Raw genomic sequence first — 25545 nt, forward strand, 5'->3', positions numbered from 1 at the left:
TCAAAAACTCTGGAGTGGGAAGTTTCTTTGAGCAATCCGGCAAAGCTCACATACACCAATCACTAACATGCAAACCCAGTGGAAAATTGGAATTGATTCAAGTAGCTGAGAAAACAGAAAAGGTGACTTTTATTAGCAGACCCAGGATGCTGACATAACACACACACACACACACACACACACACACACACACACACCCCACTCAGAGAAGGACTAAGGGCAAAAGGAGTAGTTGGCAGTCATCCTTGGAAATGTGTAAAGTTTTGCAGAACAAGGAAACCTTAACTCAGGGTCAGAGTGAACCCTTTGTCATTTATGTAACTGATTAAAGGATTAAAGCAAAAAATTAGGTAGGTAGGTTAGGTAGGTAGGTAGGTAGGTAGGTAGATAGGTAGGTAGATCGATCGATCGATCGATCGATAGATAGATAGATAGAAATATAGATAGATAGATAGATAATATAGATAGATAGATAAAAATAAAAATCCATTCATCTGTTGTTGGATACTTAGGTTGATTCAATTTCTTGTCTGTTGTAAATTGTGCTGCAATAAAACATGGGAGTGCAGATATCTAATCAACATACTGACCTTCTTTCCTTTGTGTATATAACCAGTGGTGGGATTGCTGGATCATAGGTAGTTCTATTTTTAATTTTTTGAGGAACCTCCATACTGTTTTCCATAATGGTTTTCCATAATTTACACTCCCACCAGTAGTGTGCAAGTGTTTTCTTTTCTCCACATCCTTGCCGAGGCTTTTTCTTTTGTGTTTTTGACAATAGCCATTCTAACTAGAGTGAGGTGGTATCTCACTGTTGTTTTGATATGCATTTCCCTTATGATTAGTGATGTTGAGCATTTTTTCATATGCCTGTTGGTCATTTGTTTGTCTTCTTTTGAGAAATGTCTATTAATATCCTTTGCCTATTTCTCAGTTGGGTTGTTTTTTTTTTGCTGTTAAGTTGTTTAAGTTCCTTATATAGTCTCATATCAACCCCTTGTCAGGTGTATAGTTTTCAGGTATTTTTTCCCATTGTGTAGGTTGTCTCTTCATTCTGTTAATAGTTTCCTTAGATGTGCAAAAGCTTTTTAGTTTGATGTCATCCCTCTTGTCTATTTTTGGTTTTAGTTGCTTTCACTTTTGAAGATTTATTTAAAAAATTCCTTTCCCAGCCCCATGTTGTGGATTATCCCCCCTATGTTTTCTTTCAGTAATTTCATAGTTTCAGGTTTTACATTTAAATCTTTAATTCATTTTGAGTTGATTTTTGTAGATGGTTAGAGGTAGGGTTATAGTCTGTCTCATTCTTGTGCACGTGGATGTCCAATTTTCCTAGCAACATGTATTGAAGAGACTATCTTTTCCCCAGTATGTATTCTTGGCACTTTTGCCAGAGTTCAGCTGGCTGTAGGTATGTGAATTTATTTCTGGGCTCTCTGTCTGTTCCATTGGTCTGTGTGTCTGTTTTTATGCCAGTACTGTGCAGTTTTGGCTATTGTAGCTTTATAGTGTAATTAGAAGTTAGGTAGTGTGATGCTTCCAGCTTTGATCGTTTTTTTTAGGATTGCTTTGGCTAATGGGGGTGTTCTTTGGTTCCATATGAATTTTAGGATCTTTTTTTCTATTTCTGTGAAGAATTTCATTGGTATTTTGATAGGGATTGTAGATGGCTTTGGGTAGAATGGCCATTTTAACACTTAATTCTTCCAGTCCATGAAGATGGAATATCTTTCCGTTTATTTGTGTCCTCTTCAATTTCTTTCTTAAAAGTTTTATGGTTGTCATTGTAGAGGTCTTTCACCCTCGAATTGTTTCCTAGATTTCTGTTTCAGGTAGTTCGCTATTATTGTAGGGGAATGCCACTGACTTTTGTATGTTCATTTTGTATCCTGTAACTTTACTGTATTTGTTTATTAGTTCTAACAGTTTTTTGGTGCAGTCTTTAGGGTTTTCTGTTTATAAGATCATATCATCTGTAAACAGGGACAGTTTGACTTCCTCCTTTCCAATTTGGATGCTTTTTATTTCTTTCTCTTGTCTTATTGTTCTCGCTAGGATTTACAGTATTATGTTGATCAGAAGTGTTGAAAGTTTCCATCCTAGCTTTTCCCCCTTCAGTATGTTGTTATCTGTGGGTTTGTCATATGGCCATTATTGTATTGAGGTATATATACCTTCTATTCTTAGTCTTATGGATAAATGTGTTACCCAAAGTTTCACGTATTGGAGCTCAATCCCCACTGTAATAGTGTTAAAAGGGTGAGAAATCCTATTATGGTAATTGGAAGGTGGGGCCTTGAAGAGGTGATTGGATTGTGAAGATGATGCCCTTGTGACTGGGCATAGTTCTGATGGCTTTAAAAGGAGAGCAGTTGAGGAGGAAAGTCTGTTGCTCAGCCATTTTATCATGTGATACCCTGTTTTGCTATAGAGTCAGCACTAGGAAAAGGTCCTCACCAGATGTGTTCCCTGGTCTTTGGACTGCCCAGCCTCTGAAAGTGTAAGAAAAAATTTTTATTTCCCTACAAATTACTGAGTTTCAGGTATTCCATTATAAGCAACAGACACAGACCAATAAACCTAGTTTGTTGAAAGTTTTTAATCATGAAGGAATGTTGAATTTGTCAATTCTTTTTTTTTTTTTTTTTTGCATCAGTAGAAATGATCATATGGTTTTTGTCTTTCTTTCTGTTAATGTGGTGTATCACATTTATTGATTTACATAAGTTAAACCATCCTTGCGTCACTGGGATAAATCAACCTTGATCATAGTGAATGATCTTATTAATGTGCTCTTGGATTCTGTTTGCTAATATCTTGTTGAGAACTTTTGCATCTGTGTTCATCAGGGATATTGGTGTATAATATTCTTTTTTTGTTGTGTCCCTGTCCAATTTTGGAATCAGAGTAATACTAGCTTTATAATATGAGTTGGGAAGTATTCTCTCCTTCTTAATTTTCTGGAATAATCTGAGGAGAATTGGTATTAATTATTCTTTGAATGTTTGGTAGAATCTGGCAGTGAAATCATGAGGTCCCAGGCTTTTCTTTAATGGGAGACTTTACACTAATGATTCAATTTCATCACTTGTTATTGGTCTGTTCAGATTTTCTGTTTCTTCATAATTTAATTTTTGTGGATTGTATTTGTCCAGAAATTTATCATTTGTTACTGTGTTATCAAATTTGTTGACATTTAGTTGTTTATAATAGTCTTATGATCCTTTGTATTTCTGTGGCATCAGTTGTAATGTCTCTTTTTTCATCTCTGATTTTATTTGTCTTCTCTCTTTTCTTTAGTATGGCTAAATGTATCAATTCTGTTAATTTTTTTAAAAAAACAACTCTTCATTTGGTCAATCTTTTCAAATGCTTTTTGGTTTCCATTTCATTTAGATCTCCTCTGAGCTTTATTATTTCTTTCCTTTTGCCTATTTTAGGTTTGGTTTGCTGTTTTTCTAGTTCCATTAGGTGCAGTGTAAGATTGTTATTAGCAATCTTTCTTCTTTCTTGCCGTAGGTATTTATTGCTATAAACTTTCCTCTTAGAACTGCTTCTGCTGTGTCCCACAGGTTTTGGTATAATGTGTCTCAATTCTTGTTTGTCTCAAGGAATTTTTAAATTTTCCTTTTAATTTCTTTATTAACCTACAGGTTGTTTAGGAGCATGTTGTTTAATTTCCATGTGTTGGTAAAGTTTCCAAGTTTTTCTTGTTGTTGATTTCTACTTTTAGACCATTGTGGTCAGAAAAGATACTTGTTATAATCTTCATTTTTTAAAATTTGTGTAGACTTTTTGTGTGACCTAATTTATTATCTCTCTTGGATAACGTTCCATGTACAGCTGAGAAAAATGTGTATTCTGCAGCTTTTAGATGAGATGTTCCATAAATGTCCATAACGTCCATTTGGTCTGTGGTGCAGTTTAAATCAGATGTTTCTTTATTTTCTGTGTAGATGATCTGTCCACTATTGAAAGCCAGGTGTTAACGTACCCTACTATTATTGAATTGCAGTCTGTCTCTTCACTTAGGTCTAATAATGTTTGCTTTATATATCTGGGTTCTCTAGTTTGGGATGCATGTGTATTAGCAATGGCTATATTCTCTTGTTGAACTGATCCTTTTATCATTAGATCTTTAGATCCTTTTATCAATAAGATCTTTAGATCCTTATTTTTTATCGTTTTTTACCTGTGTGGGTTTGTGGTTTTCTGTGGTGCTAAGTTTTGTTTTCTTTCTCTTTCTCATTTGTGTATCTGCTGTAATTAATTTTTTTCTGGTTACCTTGGGGCTAACATAAAGAGTTTTATAATTATAATAGACTGTTTTAAGCTGATAGCAACTTTACTTTGGTCTCAGGAAAATACAGGACTTCCCTCACACACACAATTTGTTGCCTTAATTAATGTTAGTATCTATTTTATGTTCCTTAGCACTAATTGTAACTGTTGTTTTGACCGTTTTTTTTTTTTTTTTTCCCGTGACCGGCGCTCAGCCAGGGAGTGCACCGCTCATCCTTATATAGGATCTGAACCCGCGGCGGCGGGAGCGTCGCCGCGCTGCTAGCGCAGCACGCTACCGAATGCGCCACGGGCTCAGCCCTTTACGCTTCTTTTTTTTTTTTTTTTTTTTTTTTTGTTGTTTTGACCGTTTTACTTTTTTTTGTTATTGTCGGTTGACCAGTGCAGGGATTGAACCCTGGACCTTGGTGTTATCAGCACCACTCTCTGACCAACTGAGCTGACTAGCCAGTCCTGTTTTGACTTTAAACCTTCATACTATAGGATTGAATGATTTACATAGTACCACTGCCTCACTGGGGTATTCTGAGTTTGAATTACGAATTTACCTCTTCTGGTGAGTTTGGACTTTTTCTTGTTTTTATGATAGTAATCATCATCTTTTCATTTCCAGTTCTAGCACTGCCTTAAGCTTTTCATGTAAGGCTAGTCTAGTGGTGATGAATTCCCCTAGTCTTTTCTTGTCCAGGAAGGTCTTTATTTCTCCCTCATTACTTAAAGATAGCTTTGGTGGATAAAGTATTCTTGGCTGACAGGTTTTTTTACTTCAGCACTTTGAATGTATCATCCCATTATCTCCTGGCATGCAAGGTTTTTGTTAAGAAATCTGCTGATAGTCTAATAGGATTCCCTTATATGTGACTTGACACTATTCTCTTGCAGCTTTTAGAATTGTCTCTTTGTCTTTGACTTTCAGCAGTTTGATTACAATGTGCCAGGGAGAAGAGTTTTTTGGGTTGAGTTTAATTGGGGACCTTTAAGCTTCCTGAATCTGAATGTCCATATCTCTCCCAATACTTGGGATGTTTTCAGCTGTTATTTTATTAAGTAGGGTTTCTGTGCCTTTATCCATCTCATCTCCCTCTGGATACCTATTATTTAAACATCTGTTCACTTAATGGTATCTCATAAACCTCATGGGCTTTCTTCATTCTTTTTATTATTATGTCTCTTTTTCCCTCTCTGTTGGGCGATTTCAAAGATCTGTGTTCAAGGTCAGAAATTCCCTCTTCTGCTTGATCTAGTCTGTTGTTGAAACTCTCAATTGTATTTTTTTTTTTTTTTTTTTTTGTGACCGGTAAGGGGATAACCCTTGGCTTGGTGTCGCCCGCACTACGCTTAGCCAGTGAGTGCACCAGCCATCCCTATATAGGATCTGAACCTGTGGCCTCAGTGCTCCCAGCACTGCACTCTCCCGAGTGAGCCACGGGTTCGGCCCTCAATTTTTTTTTTTATTTCATTCATTTTATTCTTCAGTTCCAAGATTTCTCTTTGGTTCTTTTTTATGATATCTATCTTTTTATTAAATTTCTCATTTAGATCATGAATTACTTTCCTGATTTCATTGATTTGTCTGTATTCTCTCATATCTAGTTGAGTTTCCTTGAGATCATTATTTAAAATTATTTTACAGGCATTTTGTAACTGTCTTTTTTTATCAATAAGCATCTGTTACTGGAGACTTATTGTGTTCCTTTGGGGACATTTCGTTGCTTTTTTATATTTCTTGTGTTCCTACATTGATATCTGTGCATCTAATTGATTAGCTTTTCCCAGTTTTATGGAGTGGATTAGATAGAAATGAGTTTTTCCTGTAGGTGGGTCTTACAGTGTCTGTTGGATATGTTGTGTTGGCTTTGGTTTTGGGTGTACTCAGTAGCATACTCTCTGTGCAGTTTCTTTGGTCGTAATCCTCTTTGGCAATGTCTGCAGGAGTTGTGCGAACACTGGCATTGCTTTGCTGGGTTTGAGACTCCAGGCTAGTTTTTGGGCCAGGCATGTGTGAGCACAGAGGGCCAGCTGTCTGTTTAGTGGTGTCTCTGAGGCACAGTTTCTGCCTGACCAGCTATCAAACCAAGTGTGGATGCATAGCTTTGAGATTGTCTCTCCCAGGGGATGGTGCACTGGCTGACTGCTTTTGGACTAGAAACAGGTGAGCCTGGATGCAGAGTCGGGGGGTCAAGTGGCTCTTTGAAGGCCCAGTAATGGAGAGGATACTACTGGCTGGCTGGGAGCTGGTTTTGCTGGCACAGCACGGCTGGGTGGCTCTATGGAGGCCTGCCAGAGGAGATGAAGCCACTGCCCAATCCACTCTCAAGTAAGCAACAGATGTACAGTGGTACAGCAGGGCCTGGCAGCTCTGTTGAGGGCTGCTGTGGTAAGGCAACCTGCTGCCTGGTCTGCTGTTGGTTAGGGAGCAGGTATACATTGGCGCAACAGGGCCTGGCCACTCTGTAGAGAGCCACAGTTGGAGTCTCTGCTAGCACTGGACTTGCTGTTGGGCCAGCGCAGGTACCTGTGGGCTTATGGGCCTATGGGTTCTGTAGGGCAGGTACACAAAAATGTGGTGTGCCAGCTGCTTATTAGTGGCTTCCCTGCTAGGCAGGTCTGCTTGCCTGCTCACCTTGGGAGAGGTGGGGTGCCAGATGCTGGGTTCAGGCTCTGGAGTCTCAGTCTTTCTGTCTGGCCAAGGCTTCAGGAAGCTGGGTTTGTGGTCCTGCTGGTGCCTGTGTGAACTTGGTAGAATGGAGGTGGGACCTCAAAATGGAGGGAGTCAGTTTTCATCAGCCCCCTGACAGGATGCACTCTAGCCACAGGTTTGGTTTCAAGATGGCACTGTGCTGTAGGCATTTGAGGCACGGGGGGCAGGGGGTAGCAATTCTTTTACCTGGGCTTCTACTATGATGTCGTGCAGCTACACAAACTCCCAGCTACTCTTTAAACTAGGTCTGGAGTATGGGAGGACTGGGGGGACTCTCCTGAGGCAGGAATTGTTGGCATTTGTGGCAGGGGAAACAGCTGGGTTTTTCTAGCTCACCTTCTTGCTGCCTGACTCAGACTGTCCAGTCCTTGTGGGGAGATAGTGAGACAGAGGCACGATGTCTTGCTCTGCTTTCTATGGTGTTATCCCAGTCTGTATGCTCCACAAGGATTTCATCAGTCCTCTGGTGCTCTGCAGTGTACTTCTTCAGTCATTCTGCTCAAAATATAGTTGTTTATTGTTTTGGTCTCTTTTTGGTGGGGGGTGGGGATGAGCACTAGACAACTCTAGCTGGCCATCCTGCTCTGCTTCTCCTATTTTGACTTACTTTTGAGTTAGTTGTGTCTACTGGAATTATGCTTCAATCCTGAGAATTAAAAAGTAATGTTAAACCTCTTTCCCCCTCTCTACCCCATTTTCTTAAGGCTCCTGTTCCAAAGAGCGCACTTATTCCAGTAATTCCCATCACCAAATCAACAGGCTCCCGGTTCCGGAATAGTGTGGAAGGATTGAATCAGGAGATTGAAATAATAATTAAAGAGACAGGGGAAAAAGAAGAGCAACTTATAGTAAGTAATCTTGTACCTTAAAATTATCCTTACACATGAACTCTTCTAATTATTTAAAAATTCACAATTTTGTTTTCCATATTTACTTAGGTTTCTTCCTTCTTGTTGAGAGAAAATGAAAATTTATCTATTTTGAAAAACTTTGACCTTGGCAAGTGAATGAAGAGTTTTCATTTCTTTGCATCACACAGAGGCAACTGATCTGATTTAAATTTGGATCCTCGAACAGAAACTATTTTTTGTTTATCTGTATTTAAAAATCACTAGACAGGTGATATAGTTCTCATTTGCTATAATCCCATTTAACAAAAGTTTACCTCACTAATTTAGGGGGGCAAGGGGTTATGTGACATTAAATACTTTGGAAGCATGAAGATACCTATTCCTTGTTGTTTGTCAGTTACTGTTTGCTTTTGGTTGACACGCTAGGCTATATCGTCATGGAGTACAATTGGAATTAATCTTCTACCACTTATCCTTTCTACTAACTAGAATACACATAAGAATGGTTCATATGTAAAACACAGTGAGAAAAATTGCTATTTAGATTTAAAAACCATTCCACAGAGTATATTTACCCAAGTCTCAATTCTTCAGTGAGGGAGGAATTAGGGAATGATGCTTAAGATCTTCTCCCTTAAAAGGTTGGTTTAGCTAGAGAAAATACAACTCCCGACACCCTCTCCTCCATTCTGCATGATGGGGTACACTTTCTCTGATGTTATAAAGGTAAATGAATCAAAGGTGTACAAGGAGCTGGTCTACTAAGTAAGCCACACAAACTTTCCTATTAAGTGTCTCCTTGATTTCTCCCTGTAATTAGCACTCCTGTGATTAACATTTCTTTCCTTCATTTATGAAGGTTTTTTGAAAAAACTTCAGGGGGAGTGGTGGGAGGAGAGAGGTAACAAGGGCATGTCATCAAGTATCACTAGTTCACACTATGGATAACCTTGTCTTCTGATAAGGAACCTAGTGTCATACCTAGATTTCTTCTCTTTCTACCATGGTTCTCCTTTATAATTTTTAAAATAACATTTAGCACATGAAAAGTAATCTAGTGCAACTCATTTATTCTACAAGCATTGGCCTCCTGCTGTGTGCCAGGCCCTGGGAATGCAAACTCTTCACCCTGGACACTCAGTGAGGGAGTCAGATTAGATAGGGATGTCACTAATGAGCAACACAAAAGACTAATAAGTAGGAGGGGATTTCCGATTTGTGAGTCTCTGGCATTACAAGGGAAGGCTGACATTGGATGCATTGCTGGTGAATTTTAGAACCAATTGCAAATATACATATATTTTACAAATTTTATAACAGCCACAAGATATTCCAGATGGCCATCGTGCACCTCCCCCCCTTGTACAGAGAAGCAGCAGCACACGCAGCATCGACACACAGACCCCCGGCGGGGCAGACAGGGGAAGCAACAACAGCAGTCGTTCTCAGTCTGTGTCTCCCACATCATTCCTCACCATCTCCAATGAAGGTAGTGAAGAGAGTCCTTGCTCAGCTGATGACCTGCTTGTTGATCCCAGGGATAAAGGTATGATGGGAGAGGAATTTGTTACTAGATGGTAACTGAATATCACCTATTTTAGCATTCATTCTGTTCGTTTTCTAGGAGAACACAAACACTTGAGGCTGCTAGGGTACTGTCTACAAAGCAGTTAATTTTATTCTGGTGCTCAGGTGATGGCCTCCAGTGGGTTTTTGGGCTTTTGTTTGTCCTTTTTTATTTATTTTTATTTTTTCCATTTGTTAATACAACTTACTTCTTAGTAAGAAACATTCTTTTTAGTATAAATGAAATAAACATTTGTCCTGAAATGCACTTTGTTCTCTGTCACCTTACTAGTTATGATTTCATTACCTTAATACTTTCTAACTGAATACGAAGCCTTCAAGTTAATGTTTTTGAGGATTTGTATTTCTAACGAGGATTACACTAATTTATATCAATGCAATATGATTATTCAAAGCAAGTCTGAATTAAAAGGTTGGAGGGTACTTACATACCTTAAAACTAACCTGGAGATGGAAGCAGTCTGAATATTAATTACAAGTATTCTTACCTTTTAACACAAATATGACCTTTGCATCTGTCTATATCAGGGCAATATTTTATTAGCTTAATCCTAGTTACTATATGTACTTGAAAGCAATAATATGACATTTGTCTGTAAATTCTACAGCTTAGTTCAGTAGTCATTTATTTAGAACCTTCTACATGCAGGGTGTTGAATGTCCTAAAATGCTCCATTGTTATGACTGGCCATTACTACTAATCACCTACATCATTGAAACTATATAGCCAGCACAGAAAACAAGATTTGCTGAAGAAGTCACTTCAAACTATGAACAGTTGTCAACTGTTGTTATTTGGACCTTTTTTTTTGCTAACTTCTAGATCAGATAAAATATGGCTATTAAAATCTGTCTCTGATTTTCCATACTTTTTACTTTTACATCAATAACATGTAGGAACTCCATAAATTTTGTGTCCTGTTGCATTTGATTTTAGGAGACCGTGGCTGGTTGGCCTCTATGAGTTTCTTTTATAAGAAAACAGGGCCGCAGAGCTACTGCCAGCAAGAAATTGGTAGTTTAGCTGACACAGACTTAAAATTTAGGACAATTATGTAATATATCAAGAATTTTAAGTTAATGTAGTATAAGCTGGGGACTTAACACTGAACAGGAATTTCAGAGTAAAGAAATGTGTCTTCTGATAGGGTTAATTTGGAAAGATTTCAAAAACTTTGAGTCAGACTTTGAAGAAAGTTTTAGAAAATCATCAGAACTTACTACCTCTTTTAGGTGAGGGGAGGTTCATAGGCAAAAGGAAGGTTTGGCATACAGTGGTTCTGACTACCTGGAGCAGAGATTGTGATCAGGGGAACAGAGAAATCAAACTAAGAAATTCTTTTTTTTTTTTTTTCCCCGTATTTTAACTTCTCAATATACTGTGTGTATATATATATACATATAATGTATATGTATAATACACATGTAATGTATATGTATAATATACATATAATGTAGTTGATTTTTGTGACCGTTTACCCGTTCCTCTCCCCCTCACCACTACATCATATCTGTTCGCTTGTCTTAACAAGTTCAAGAAATTATCAAACTGAGAAATTCTGAAGGGCAGGCCAAGAGTTAATGTTAAGCAACCAGTGAAGAATCATTTCAGATACCCTGTGCTGGGAAAGATTGTGGTGTTTTGATTGTACGAGGGTGCTTCAAAAAGTTCATAGAAATATTCATATTATCTTTTATTCTATTTTTCCATGAACTTTTTGAAATACCTCATACTTCCTATGTATAGAACTGAAATAAGGCAACCAGCTAGATTTTTATAAGAAAAAGTAGTGTTCATTACTGAGGATTAAGTGGTACAGGTCTAGACTATGATAATTTTAAGTGAAAAAGAAATAAAAATCAATTTTCCTTATCCAGTCGTCCGTCAATGGACACTTAGGTTGGTTCCCTATTTTGGCTATTGTAAATAGAGCTGCAGTGAACATGGGAGTGCGGGTATCCCTTCGTCGTGATGATTTCCATTCTTTTGGGTATATACCCAGTAGTGGGATTGCTGGATCATATGGTAGTTCTAGCTGTAGTTGTTTGAGGAAGTACACTGTTTTCTATAATGGCTGTGCTAATTTACAGTCCCACCAACAGTAGACACATTTTCCCCACATTCTCACCAGCGTTTGTTATTCTTCTTGGTCTTTTTAATATAATGGCCAGACTAACTGGGGTGAGGTGATATCTCTATGTGGTTTTAATTTGCATTTCCCTGTGACTAGTGATGCTGTTGTACCTGTTGGCCATTTGTATGTCTTTGAAAAATGTCTATTCATCTCCTTTGCCCATTTTTTAATTGAATTATTTGTTTTTTTGACTGTATAGTTGTTTGAGTTCTTTGTATATTCTGGATATTAATCCCTAGTCGGATGTATAGTTTGCAAATATTTTCTCCTATTCTGTAGGTTGTCTTTCTGCTGTTGGTTGTTTCCTTTGCTGTGCAGAAGCTTTTTAGGTTAAATAATCCCATTTGTTTATTTTTGTTGTTGTTGCTTGTGCTTTTGGGGTCTAATTCATAGTCTTTGCCCAGTCCTACTTCCTGGAGTTTTTCCCGCATGTTTTCCATAGTAATTTTATGATTTTGGGTCCTATGTTTAAGTTTTTAACCCATTTTGAATTGATTTTGGTATATGGTGACTACTCAGCCATAAAAAAAGAATGAAATTCTTCCATTTGCAGCAACGTGAATGAGTCTGGAAAAAATTCTGTTAAGTGAAATAAGCCAGACAAGTAAAGAGAAATACCACATGTTCACTCATAACTAGGTTCTAAGAAAGAAGGAAGGAAGGAAAGGAAGTAGGAAAAGACCACAACAATACGTTGAACTTTTAGAAGGAGAGAACAAATCTAAGGATACTAAAGATGGGGGAGAGGGAGGGAGGGGGCTTGGGGAGTGATAGGTCAGGTAAAGGGCATAAAGAAAAATCATGATTTATAATAATGAATATGCTAATAAAAATAAAATTTTTTAAAGTCAAGTAAAACAAAATAAAGAATCTTTTATTTATTAATGTATTTATTTAACAAACATTAATTATCTTCTTTTTACCAGGAATTGTATTAGATATCTGGGTAATGTTGATAAATAAACACTGCTCCTGTCCTCAAGTAGTGTGGGGGGAGACCAAGAACAATTAAATGCAGTATGACTATAAATTTATGTAGTAGCAGTGCTTAGTAATCCTGTGTGTCATTTCTTGCAGAGAATGGGAACAACTCTCCTTTGCCCAAATATGCAACCTCACCAAAACCTAACAACAGTTATATGTTCAAAAGGGAACCTCCTGAGGGCTGTGAGAGGGTCAAAGTCTTCGAGGAATGCTCGTAAGTATTCCCTCCTCCCCCCCAAAAAAAACATTTATTATGAGAATTTTCAAGTAACATGAAAGAATAGTATAGGGATCACTTTTATATCTACCACCCAGATCATCTAGTTGTTAACATTTTGCAATATTTGCTAAAGTAACCACAGCATTCGTATATAACCTCAATACTCTTATCTCGCCTAAGAAAATTAATAGTAATGCTTAACTTAATATCTACTAATATCCTGTTGTTATTCAGATTTCATTTGTTGTCCTCGAAGTATCTTCTATGGCTATTATTTTTGAACCTGTATCCAGTCAAGTTCACACGTTGAATTTAGCAGTATATTTTTTCAAGCTAGACCACATATCTCCCAGTGCGGTTCCCTTCTTTTTAGGATCAAATCCCTTTCAGTTTTTGTCTACATCTGGTTTCTAGTTCTTTAAATAATTCTTAAAAATATTTTGTCTGCCAAGCCAGGAAACAATTCTGTTACCTCACAGAATTATGTTACTGTGATGAAGATAATGTAAGAAGCAGGATTTTAAACTAACTGGTGTCCTCGTTATGTGAACTCCTATACACATACACTTCTGTTGGCTGGTACTCTAGTCAGCTACTCCCACTTTAAACTCGTAATTTGCCCAGAAACTATATAGCCTTGGGTTTTCAGTAGCTGTTTCTCCTTGCTTTACAAGTGATGGATACAGGATTTGAAGTCTCTGTGAGATTGAGCAAATTAGGTGATAAACATTATTTGGGGATATAATGATAGTACTTAGCCCTCACTCTGCAGTCTCACTGCAGCTGCAAATCTAAGAGCCACCATTTTGGCTTTTTCTTACTGTGAAACCTAAAATACAATATGGAGATTGTCCAGCCTTTTCCAATTCAGTTTGTCCTTTTCCTCTACCATGAACATCTTGGAGTGATTTGAAATATGGTATCCTTTTGTTTCTCTTATGTGCCCTCCTGTAACCTTTAACCTAAATTAACCAGTGTTCCTTTAACCTAAATTCTGATTAATCTTTCCACACAAAGAGCACTGTTTTTTAATCCCTTCAACTTCTCTGCTAGGAAACACCAGCTGTCAGTCTCATATCTGCTTCTGTGACAGTAATTGAAAACTCTTCTTTTAGAAACTGCTTCTTTTAGTTTTTTTCACCATATCAGACTATAAGTTTTAACTGGTGCCAGCCTGAGAGTTTAATCAGTAATTTTGCAGATTTGTGCCATGGACTCTCTGCATCATAATCACCTGGGGAATTCGTTGAAACTGCAGTTTCCCAGGCCCCACTCCCAGGCCTAATGAATCGGTAGATATGGAGGCAGGACCTGAGTTCTGTATCTTTAACAAGTACCTCAGATGATTTTTATGCTCAATTTGAAAATGCTGGCTTAGACCCTTTCATGAGAGTTCTTAAGAAATGGAATCATTCTATTAAGTAAAAATCAGTTGGCCTCAATGTACTTTTTTCTAGTTGAGCTCTTTGATTATTCATTGGCAGTTAGGATTTGCCTAAGTGCAGAGAAATGTTTGATTGGCTCAAAAGCAATTTGAATTTTTTTTAGAAATGAATGAATGTTTGTTACGTAGGTTGGTGTCCTGTGATATCTTACTTAGACTATTGCATTTGGAAAATTTCTCAGGACTCAATATCTGAGCTGTATATTACCATGTTGTTTGTATCTAAAGGGAGGGGAGAAAAGACCAGGGGTGTGTGTGTACTGATAGAGACTGAAGAAAGAAACATAAGGTAAATCCTAAAATATTATGTGTTTTATGGCACATGGATCTGTTATTAGAAGGCTAACCTATTCTTTTTTTTAAGTGTAATGTTTATTATAAGTTTTACTGGTGTAAAGGATGTTGTATATACCCCATAGGTATACACAAGCCTATTAATATTTTAATTATGTTCCAAAGACGAATTAGCAGTAGTAACCCAAGAGTGAATTTCTTAGAGGTAATTTTAACCTGCAGTCCATAAATAAGTTACTCAAAGTCTAAAAAAGTTAGTCTCTTTTCGCCTAGCTATGTTGAAATTAGAGCAAAATCCACTGGACACACTAGTGTTATATAGCAAAGGTCCTATTCTAAAATGTTAGCTTGTTTAATCATTCTTTCAAGAATACTTTTCTCTCTTAAGTCTTACTTTTGCTTTAAAGTAGTAACTCTGACCTGAACTGGGTTTGCTGTGGGATATAGTGATCTCTGGTTTCTGGAAATGTATCTGTTTACCTGAACGAAAATAGGTAGTTGGATTTGGGCAAGACCAGATTTTGCACTTCTGTCTCTGTTTTCTTTTTGATGATAGCATATACCATAGCCATGCCTTCTGCACTTAATACATCCTTTTTAATGAAGTTAAATACAAGTATGCCCTTTACTGATCCAAGCTAATAAACTCCTTAACCTTAGTTTCCTAGGTATTATGGCCCCTTTGCAATATAGAGGCATTTTTTAGTTTTATCTACTTTGAGACACAATCCTTTGAATTAACAGTTTAAGCAAAAATAAAATTTTAAAACCAGTTCTGAGATTTTTTCCCCCTGTGTGTATGTATGGTTTTTAAGTTGAAGAATGCTTTCAAGTAATGTTAGTATGCCAGCTTCTCTTAGCATACGTGTAGGGTCATATACCCCAGGGGTGGGTAATATTTTTCTTGGGTAATGTGCTCTAAGAAATTAAGTGTGAGAGGTTAGGAGAGTGATTCCTCTTGGTGGGTTGGGGTAGTGACTGGAAGAGGGCACAAGGGGAGGTTTTGGGTGCTTTTTACTGTTAATGTTCTGTTTCTTGATCTGATCAGTTAGACAAGTGATTACTGTTTACATTATTTTGTGAGGTATGTCATAAGTCTGTTTTCATGAAAGTAGCAAGGAGGTTAAATGGTTTTTAGATTCCTGTCATTAAAAAATTTCCAGATCAAGAACTTTATCAAAGTCAGGAAGTGTCTTTGTATTTCAGAAATGTGAAGTTTCGTCCCTGAGATTTGTTAGCAGCCACATCTTAAGTCATTTTTGACAAGATAACCTCAAACAAATAAATTAATTATTAAAAACCTAGCCTTAGGTTTTAATGCAGGTGTAAAAATTGATTAGCCTTTTCCCCCCTAATATAAGCATGAAAGTTATCTCCAATAATTCTGTCTTTAAAGGAAAACTGAAGCATTATTTAATTATAGAAACATAACCTCAATTTCCTATCTTTTTAAAGGAATTGAAAACCATAATCTCAAATGATAAAAATAGAGGGATATGTGTTCTTCTCATCAATTGTATATCCAAATATAATTTGTGGCGGTAAAAGCACTTGACCTAGTAAGTTTCCATTGTATTCAAGAAAGAATAAGTAAAACATAATTTAAATGATGTACTTTTCTTTGTTCTTAAATTACTATATTTGCCAAAGCTCTCCATGGGTAGTGTTCATTATTAATAAAAATCTGCCCACCCAGAGCATTGTCAAATTGGAACATACTTTTTGTTGGTGCCAGCTCCTCAGGTCTGTTGTTGTTACTTCATTTGGGAAGCCTTCTTCCTACCGAACTCTCCCTCTTCCACTGTGCCACAGGTTAGCCACCTTCTTATGCCACCTCTAAACCTTTTACAAACTATCACATCTATCAGACCTCCTTGCGGAGTTCTTAACCTCTTCTGTGCCCTGAACAACTTTGGCAGCCTGAAGCTTATGAATCCCTTCTCTGAATAATGTTTTAAATGCATAAAACATATAAAATTACAAAGGTGACTAATTATATTGAAATACAGTAGTGTCTCCAGGACACCCTCTCCCTCAGAACTATAAATTTAGTCCATCTCCTCCTTCTAGACTGTTTGATCTTTGTGTCCTCAGAATCTAGTGCAGTCTTGGCACATTTAGATTTTATTAAACTGAATTTTCATTGGGAGAGATGAGAACAATACTTTTATCATATTAGGTTCTCCCACCTTAATTTTGTTTTCTTTTATTTTTTAATTGCTTTTTTATTTTATTAATTTTTTTTACATTCTAGGATGTTGTTGTAGAGCAGTTGGAAGGGAGGGGAAGAAGGGATAGGGGAAGGAAATGTGATGGAGGAAGGAGGAGGCGTGGGATTGAGGCCTGTGGCACCGCCCTCATCCCTAAGGGGGAGACCAGGGGGCTGTGCCCGGCTGGGTGCAGATGTCAGGGGGGTGTGGCCAAAGCTCTCACCCCACCACCACCTCAGCTTGGGAACCCAGGGCCCTCCTTGCTGTGGCTTGGTGGTCGTCACTGGGCTGGTTGCACGTGGGGGAGGGAGGCATGGCTGAGACCCTCAGCTCCCCACTGCCCCAGCTTGGGAGAGCTTGAGGTGCTTCCTGTGGTGGCTTGGTGGTTGTCACTGGGCTAATTTTGTTTTAATTTTAGGCACTTCCATCTTATTTTAACAATTTTTAAATATTTTAAAAATTTTTATGGAATACCATTAAAGCCTTTTCAATGGTTTGGGTTAATTTTCCAGAGGTCTTGGAAACAGAAGAGTTTGGCTTCAATAAAAACTTTCAAAGCAAAGGAATTTTTATTTTGATTTCACATTTACATTACACTGCTCAGCAAGCCATCATGGTTAACTCAAGAATTGTTTCAATCAGAGATTTTTTTTTTAAGAGCACTTGAAGAGGAGACCCATGTTTAGTCATGCAGTGGTAAACTTTAGCAAAAAATGGACGTTGTGTATTATCAATTTCCTTGCCTTTTCCCCATCAGAATAGTACAAACCTTGGAAAAATCATGGCAGTGGAACATACTTTTGTCTTTAAACATCTAGATTTTCTTTTGCTATAGGAAATTCATTATTCTTATTGGCTATCTTAGATCTTCATTGAAATGCAGTGGTCATCAGCCTGAGCCACCTGCACAGTAATGGGGCTCATGAGGGGAATGGAAAGTAACAACAGGTGAATCGTGTCCTTCTGGCATTCTGAGATACATGTTTTGAATCATATGTCTCATAACACTTTGGTCTTTGGCATTTGAAGCTTTTAACTTAGCTTGAGTTTTGTATTCCTTTATGTATCTGTACGTTAAAAAAATAGCTTGTTTCCAGTGTTCAGTGACTTAAAAGTATTGGGTTGTCTGTTCTATGCCTAGGCCTAAACAACTTCATGAAATCCCAGCCTTTTACTGTCCTGACAAAAACAAGGTGAATTTCATTCCTAAAAGTGGCTCTGCATTCTGCCTTGTCAGCATCCTCAAGCCACTCCTTCCCACACCAGATCTTACTCTCAAGGGCTCTGGCCACAGCCTGACAGTCACCACTGGCATGACAACCACTCTGCTACAGCCTATCGCTGTTGCCTCCTTGTCTACAAACACAGAGCAAGAGCGAGTTTCTCGAGGAACGAGTACAGTTATGCCATCGGCCTCTCTACTCCCACCACCGGAACCAATTGAAGAAGCTGAAGGGTAGATCCCAGTGTTGTGTGGCCATTGTCTTGGAAAACTGAGAACCTCCTCAGATCACTTGACTGTGATGGCATTGTGCGTACCCAGTTGGCTGTGATGTGCTCCAGCTCTCCAGTGATATGTGACAGTGACGCTTCTGGAAGAAAGCAGCCCTTCTGATGGCTCTGCCCCACTCATGAAAGCCAACCCTCAGTGCTTTGCCTGTTTTTTCTTAAAGCACTGATTGAAACAAGAAAGGTCTCATTCTTTACTATTGGAGGGACAATATCACATTGTTTTTTGTTTTCCAATTAGACTTCTTAAAAACAAACAAACAAAAAAACCACAAAACCTGATCCCTGAAAAGATGATTCCTGAAGGGAGATGTGAATGATGCTGCAAGAAACATCTTTTGTATGAAAATGACTATTTTATAATACCAATGTTACATTTTCTGAAACGTAGCAAACAGGATGTTCAAAAGATTCTTTGGTGGCCTCTGTTTCTTGTTTCCCTTTTTAGATGTGTGCTTTTCTCACCTGTTTTCAGCTTTGGGACCAAAGGGTTTATTGACATTTTCCCAGCAATCTTAATCTCACGAATATGTTCTCCCAAACAATTGATAGGTAAATGCATTGAATAAGTATATATAAAAAGAGATAAAAAGCAATATTCGTACATTATGTGATTCATGTTTTTTGATGTCAGAAGTTTGTGCTTTGAGTGAAATATTTGTAAAACAACTGTTTTCTTCACTATTCCTGTACACATGTCACCATATGGTCAGAAAAATTATAGTCTGAAGACAAGTGCTTTAATATGTTCTCACCCATATCGGAACTTGATTTAAAAGTCAGTGAGCCAAAAGGAAATTATCCAGTGTTGATTGCTAGCTAGGAGTACAGAGCCCCTTTAGTTTTCTGTGAAATATGTATCACATGATCTCCTTCCTTTACCACAGGTGTCATTATACCTTTAATCATCACTGTATCGTAGCCCCAAGAGATCCTAAAATGGCTGTGCATGGATTTCCTCCTTTGCTTTTGTGATATTGTTGTCTTGTGGATTTGGTCAGGGTTAGTAGTTTGCCAGGAGTGTAATCCATTGGATAGCGACCCGTAGCCACAGAGTCTTGCAACTAACATTTTCTTTATGGTGGTTGGCACTGGGATTTATTGCCTACAGATTTTGCTAGTTTTCCCTCCAACATTCCATACAATGGGGGAAACAAAGAAGAACTTTGGTGCATAAATAGGCACCTTTGAAAAATCCATACAGTTTTGGATCTGAGCCCATCCTAGTACGAATTGCTGCCAATATTACATGACAATAGTATTTTCATCTTCGGGTATGTGGTAGTGAAATTAAGGAGAAGCTCTTTTTTAAAAATGAGTTTCAGCAAACAGTGTTGATAAAAAGCACCATTTAATACCTTCATAGTACCCTATGATGCAATAATTTACTAATCCTATACATATAATAGAAAAAAATTTTTAATCCTTATAAAAGGGATGCAGTTTAGAAGGTTGGTATGTGAGCTCGTTCAGACGTATTCCATCAAGGAAAACCTAGTGGTAGCAATAAATCTGAAAGGACTTTTTATACTCATCCATCTTTAAAATATGCCCTGTTAAGTTTAAGATGGATATGGAGTTAGATAAATCAGATCAATTCAAACACTTGAATAACTCTATCAGGTGTTAGTTGGTAGGCCTTTTTCCATCCAAAACTAATTTTACTTAGAACTACATTACCTATGGCTTCTAAGTCAGTAAAAGCTCAGTTATTTGGGGTCTAAATTTTCTGATTGGTTGGTTTTTTAAAAACCTTGATTCTTTGCTTCTTTGTTATGCCTTTTGACTTTACTATTTCACCACCAAGTATCACTCTATCAGAAGTACAGAAGAAAAGGTAAAACTGAAATCAGGTGAGTTGCTATTGAAGGGGGGGAGGATATAGTTAAAAACAAGGTTTTTAAAAAACAATCCTCAGCTTTTTTATTACTTGAATTCTATTAAATCTGTGTTCCTTCCTTTGCCTTACACTTTGCTCTTCTTTCCTCTTCTATCTCCAGCCCCACTAGTCAAAAGGGGATTTTACAGCTAAAATGCCACTTTGTAAACAGGCTTTCACTTTTACTGTATTGTGCACATTTGTCAAATACATATCTTTCTGTAGAGTTTCATATATCCTTAATCTAAAGTAATTTAAAATCAGAATGGAAAAACAAGTTTCAGATTTACTATTTACAGTATTATAAATAGAACTTCTACTTTAATAGTTGGTCATAAGGAGGATGTGAATTTGCAGGTAAATGAATTGTATGGCAACCAAACATATCCCTTGGGTTTGGGAGAAATAGAGCCTGAGATTCAAAAAAAAAGGTCCAATGTACAAAACAACTCAAACTGCCAGTGCCAAAGGGCTAATTTTTAAGCATATAAGCTTTATCACAGTCTTGAAAAAATTATCCATAGCTTCATTCAACTGTTTTATTTAACCCTTAGTTCTCAGGTGGTTGATTTTTTTTTTTTAATGGGTCTTTTTTCAATAGAGTGCATAATATTGTTTTCTAAAATCACATTCCATAATTATTGTGTAATGACTGTAAAAAATGATATGGAAGGTAAATGGAATAGCTTCAATAGGAATATAATTTAATTTTTTAAGAAATTTAAGTTTACTTTCATTGCAGTAAAAGAAATATGTGGCATGTATCTTTCAGCAAAAGGAGCTATTCTATGATTATTCACTGTCAGTCTTATTTTTTTATCCTTAGACAATTTCTTCCTTGTGATACTAAAACTTATATAAATTTGTTGTTTCTGGTCATGACTAAGTGTATTATTTGTCATGGCTTTTGTGAACAATTATGTTTTAAAATACCGGTTTTGCCTCTGGTTCAATATGGCGAGCATGGATGCTAAAACTATTTTTGAACTAGATCCTTCATTTTGTTTAAAATGTTTCTTATACTTATGACCATGGCCAAATCAGTCTTTTAGAAGGTGCTATTGCTAACTTTGGAATATCTGACAACATGAAAGCCTTTTTTTTTTTTTTCCTTTTTAAATGTTGGTTTTCACTGGAAGAAGGTATAAAAAATGGCAGGATTTACAGCCTGCTCTGTGTCCAAGATTAGGACTGTATTGTCAAGATTTTGTTTTGAAGAAAAGTAAAAGAAAAATTGCCACAACTAAATTGACTTTACTATTCTAAACTCAATGTTCATTCCTTAATGCTTTGAATTTTGATGTCTCAAAACCAGAAGAGCTGAATTTGCAAAATACAGCTAAGAATACTTAACTCTGCACTTTAAGGTTTAAGTTTTACTCTGCCTAGATTGAGAAGCAGGGCAGCCCTGAACAATATTTTGTTTGTACAATCCTGTTGGAGAATATAATTTATGTTTTTTTAAACTCTGCATCTTTCATCTCTGTTGAAGCAGTGTAAATCTTTTTAAAACGTAATTTTCAAAAATGTTGTTTTCTAACAAAATTCTCTCCAGTATTTCCAATGGTGATAGGTATTGTTATTATGTACTTATGTATTCCCTGTACCTGAACACTTGTTGCTGCCTCACAAGAAAATAGAACTTTTATGTTAAAAATAAAGTCTGTTCTTCCTGAGATTTTCCCCGTGAATTTTTATGACTATTGTTTTAAACTCCAGTTATCAGACATTTCTAGCCTGAAATAACTTATAAAAAGCATATTCTTTTCCACAAATAAATAGAAAAATGTGTTTGTGTTAAGTAAAAGGTTCCTTGGCACCTCTTACTTGCTCTAGAATTGAAAGAAAGTACCTGATCTGTACGGTAAGTGCCAAGTAAACGATAAAATACAAGCAGCACACTGAAAGGTCTACAAGGGTACTACAAAATGTTCATGGAAAAGTAGTACTAAAAGATAATACAAATCTTTCCATGAATTTTTTGAAGTTCTCTTGTGTGTGTTTATAAGTAATTCATTACTTCAGTTTTATTTTTCTTTTCACTTGTCTTTATTAGACATTTATATATTATAAAAGTACAGTATTCTTATTGTAACAATTTTAATAATATTAAATGTATAAAGAGAAAGTTAATCTCCTGGTAGAGCCCCTCCATTCTTGCCTCCGTTAACTGACAGTTGTGTTTTTTTTGGTTTTTTTTAATTATTTTATTTTTGGCCACAAAAGTCTTACTACATTAAAAAAAGACTAAGATCATGGAAAATATGTTCTCTGACCACAATATCAGAAGGAAATCCAGAAAATTCACAAATGTGTGGTTTAAATTAAACAACACTCCTAAACAAACAATGGGTAAAAAAGAAATATCACAGGAAAATTAGAGAATACTTTGAGAAAAATCAAACCACAGCATATTAAAGTTTATAGGGCACAGGGCTCATGAAGTGCTAGAGGAAAATTTATACTTGTAAACACATTAAAATGCTGCATTCTTTTTAAAGGTATTAATTTCTTGTAAATTTCCTCCTTCATATCCTGGATTTTTTTTTTTTTTTTTTTTTTTCTTGTTTCATTGTGTTGTCTGACTCTTCTGTCCCAATGAGTTTCCTTCAGATCATTGCTTGGATTCCTTCTCAGTTGTTTCAAGGTTTTCCTGCCCTATAGGGTCTGGTATTAGAGAATTACCGTATTCTTTTGGTGGTGTCATATTTTCTTGGGTTTTTGTATTTCTTGTATCTCTAATGTTGATGTATGCTCATCTGGTAGAGCAGTTGCTTCTTCTATTACTCTGGAGTGGGCTTTGAGGAGAGAGACATCCTCTTCTTTTTGTGGTCTCCGCTGGTGACTCTCCTTGTGTTAGTGTAGTTGAGCGGCAGGTCACCTGCATGGTACCTGTGGCTACTGCTGTAGTGTCTGCTGCTTGTGTAGCAGCTGTGGCTGTGGTGGGCCACCTGCACAGAAGTGGTGTTTTTGGTGTGCTCCTAGTGATGCTGGTCCTCAGCTCTTGCCTAAGGACACTGGGCATGCTCTGTCTCTTGCCTGCATCCAGGTGGAGGGGGTTGGCTCTTGGCTCCTGCCTAAGGGCCCTGGGCGTGCTCTGTTTCTTGCCTGCATCCAGGTGAAGGGGGCTGGCCCTCAGCTCCTGCCCCAGGATCCCAGGCATGCTCTGTTTCTTGCCTGCATCTGGGTGGAGGGAGTACTAAAGTTTTAGAGATGATTTAGCTGGGGCAGTCACTTAATTTCATCCTAAAGTACATAAAGAGGGTTTTTTTTTTTAATTTTGTTAATTAATTCTTGCTAAACCAGCCATATTCATCCTTTGTGACAGTGGTTTTTATATACAAGACAGTTTTTTGGGGTTTCGTTTTGTTCTGGTGGCTGGCCAATATGGAGATCTGAACTATTGACCTTGGTGTACCATGCTCTAAACAAGTGAGCTAGCTGAGCAGCCCTGCAAGACAGTAGTTTGTTTTTTAGGGAAAGAAAACACTTTTATTAGCATTATTGTTTTTTATCCATTTTTTTATTTTATCATTAAACAATGTAAACGTTTTTGCGGCCCTTTACCAATTAAGACATTTGTTTAGATACAACTTTCGTTTATGTCTTTGGGTAGGTCTGATATCTTAATGCAAAGATGAGACTGGAATCTTTAAGACATTGTTTCTACTTTCCTTTAATAAGTATCTCCAAACTGTTGGTTTTGTAAAAAACAAAAACCAGAATACCTGTCTTTCAGCATTTTGCATCTTCCTCAAACTGAGAATCTATCTCCATATATTCTTGACTTTGTTTGATTTTACTCACTAGTGTGGATTAGTCTTGCTGAATTATTATGTGTTAGAGAAGACTGTTGTGGAAGTTCTGATAGTTAAAAACGAGTAGTATAACCATTCATCTCAGTCCCATGTCTTAAGCAATTATTTTAGAGATATTTGGGTGAAATAAAATCTTGGATTTAGGGCCACAATTTGGGTACTAGTTCTGGTTCTGCTGTTTAATGGTCACAGGATCTTGGGCAAAGAAGTCTTTTTGAACCTCAGTTTTCTTATTTATGTGGTGAAGGAAATGCTGACAATAGTGCTGTCACTTAAATATGGTAGTAAATATGAAAATAACTTACAAAAATGTAAGCAAGCATTCATTACCTTCCTTTATATTTTGTCAGGTAAGTTTACTCATTCCATAGGAAAGCAAAGGGTGTTTGGTCATGGGAAGTAAGCGCTCCCATAAAATTCATTTTAGCTTTTAATGTATAATGTAGTCAAGGATGTTTAGCTGAAATCATAATTAAAAAATGGTAATGCTTACTAATAGTTTACCAAATGGCAGGTAGTTTACATTTTACTTTTAGCCTAATCTTTACAATAACCATGTGAAGCCAGGGCTATTTTTACTATCTTACAGATAACAAAATTGGAATTAGGTTAAGTACTTATCCATGATCATACATCCAGGATTTGTCAAAGTCTGGCTTTGACCCAAGTCTGACTCTAGAACTCATATTTAACCAGTAAACTTTAGTGCTATTTATCCTGTACCAGTGACATTGATATAGGTGTCAGCATCATTGCAGGTTACATGTCACTGGCCCATTGCCTTGTTTGTTGTCCTCTGTGGTCCTCTCATTGCTACAGCTGCCGGCAGCATGGATCAGAGGGCCAAAAGAAAGGAAGCTGGTTAGACATCAGTTCCTGACCAAGGAAGTTAGTGACACAAATCTTCAGGCTCTCTGGTTTTTAATGTTTCTATAGCTGCAGAAATTAAAGAGAAATACTTTCTTTAAATTAGGGAGTACATCTTTTAGAGAGACAGAAACTAACTCCGATCACATTTTTGGTGGATTTTTTTCTTTATCTGACTTTTTGAGGGAAAAACTTATAAAGGTAATTTTTGAGGGAAAAACTTATAAAGGTAATTTTTAAATCTCAATAACTTGATATGTCTATTTCAGAGGGAGAAGACAATAAATTGAAATCACCTGGATCACAATTCAAATGTGTGTCCAAAGCCACTAAAAAAAAAAAAAAAATTACACAATATATAATGTTTAACAGCTGTTTACTCCTGGATGGTAAGGCTGTGTATGATTTCTTTTTCTTGTACACGGTATTACTTTGAAATGGAAAAAAAAAAAAAACTTTTTTACTTACTATCGTTTTGTGGTTTTTTAGATAATGGTCAGTCAGTGAGGTACCACCACAAGAGGAGGCACGGAAGACACAGGAGAGTCACAGGGGGAAGAAAAAGCATATATTCACAGGTCCTAGAGAGATAGAATTACTGCACCCCAAAGGCAGTCACGGGGGAGGGGGCTTAACCAAGCAGGTAGGGAGCAGAGAGAGTGCCTTGGAGTCAGGATGAAGAACACAAAAAAGGATGTGGAGGGGATTTCACGGGTGCATTAAAATGTCACTAGGTAAGAG

The 25545-nt window shown here is 37.0% G+C and overlaps 1 protein-coding gene across 1 annotated transcript in view; it reads left to right on the forward strand.

Annotated features, from left to right (window-relative positions):
- Nucleotides 1-19285, forward strand: part of FAM117B (family with sequence similarity 117 member B) — a 112410-nt gene extending 93125 nt beyond the window's left edge. Inside the window, exons 5-8 of the mRNA XM_063109381.1 lie at nucleotides 7711-7854; nucleotides 9178-9403; nucleotides 12657-12777; nucleotides 17873-19285. Coding sequence (XP_062965451.1) covers nucleotides 7711-7854; nucleotides 9178-9403; nucleotides 12657-12777; nucleotides 17873-18191 — 810 coding nt within the window. The 3' untranslated portion in view covers nucleotides 18192-19285. The remainder of the gene's footprint in view (nucleotides 1-7710; nucleotides 7855-9177; nucleotides 9404-12656; nucleotides 12778-17872) is intronic.
- Nucleotides 19286-25545: the final 6260 nt, after the last annotated feature.

Source organism: Cynocephalus volans, chromosome 1 (assembly GCF_027409185.1).
Source record: "Cynocephalus volans isolate mCynVol1 chromosome 1, mCynVol1.pri, whole genome shotgun sequence".
NCBI classification, from domain to species: domain Eukaryota; kingdom Metazoa; phylum Chordata; class Mammalia; order Dermoptera; family Cynocephalidae; genus Cynocephalus; species Cynocephalus volans.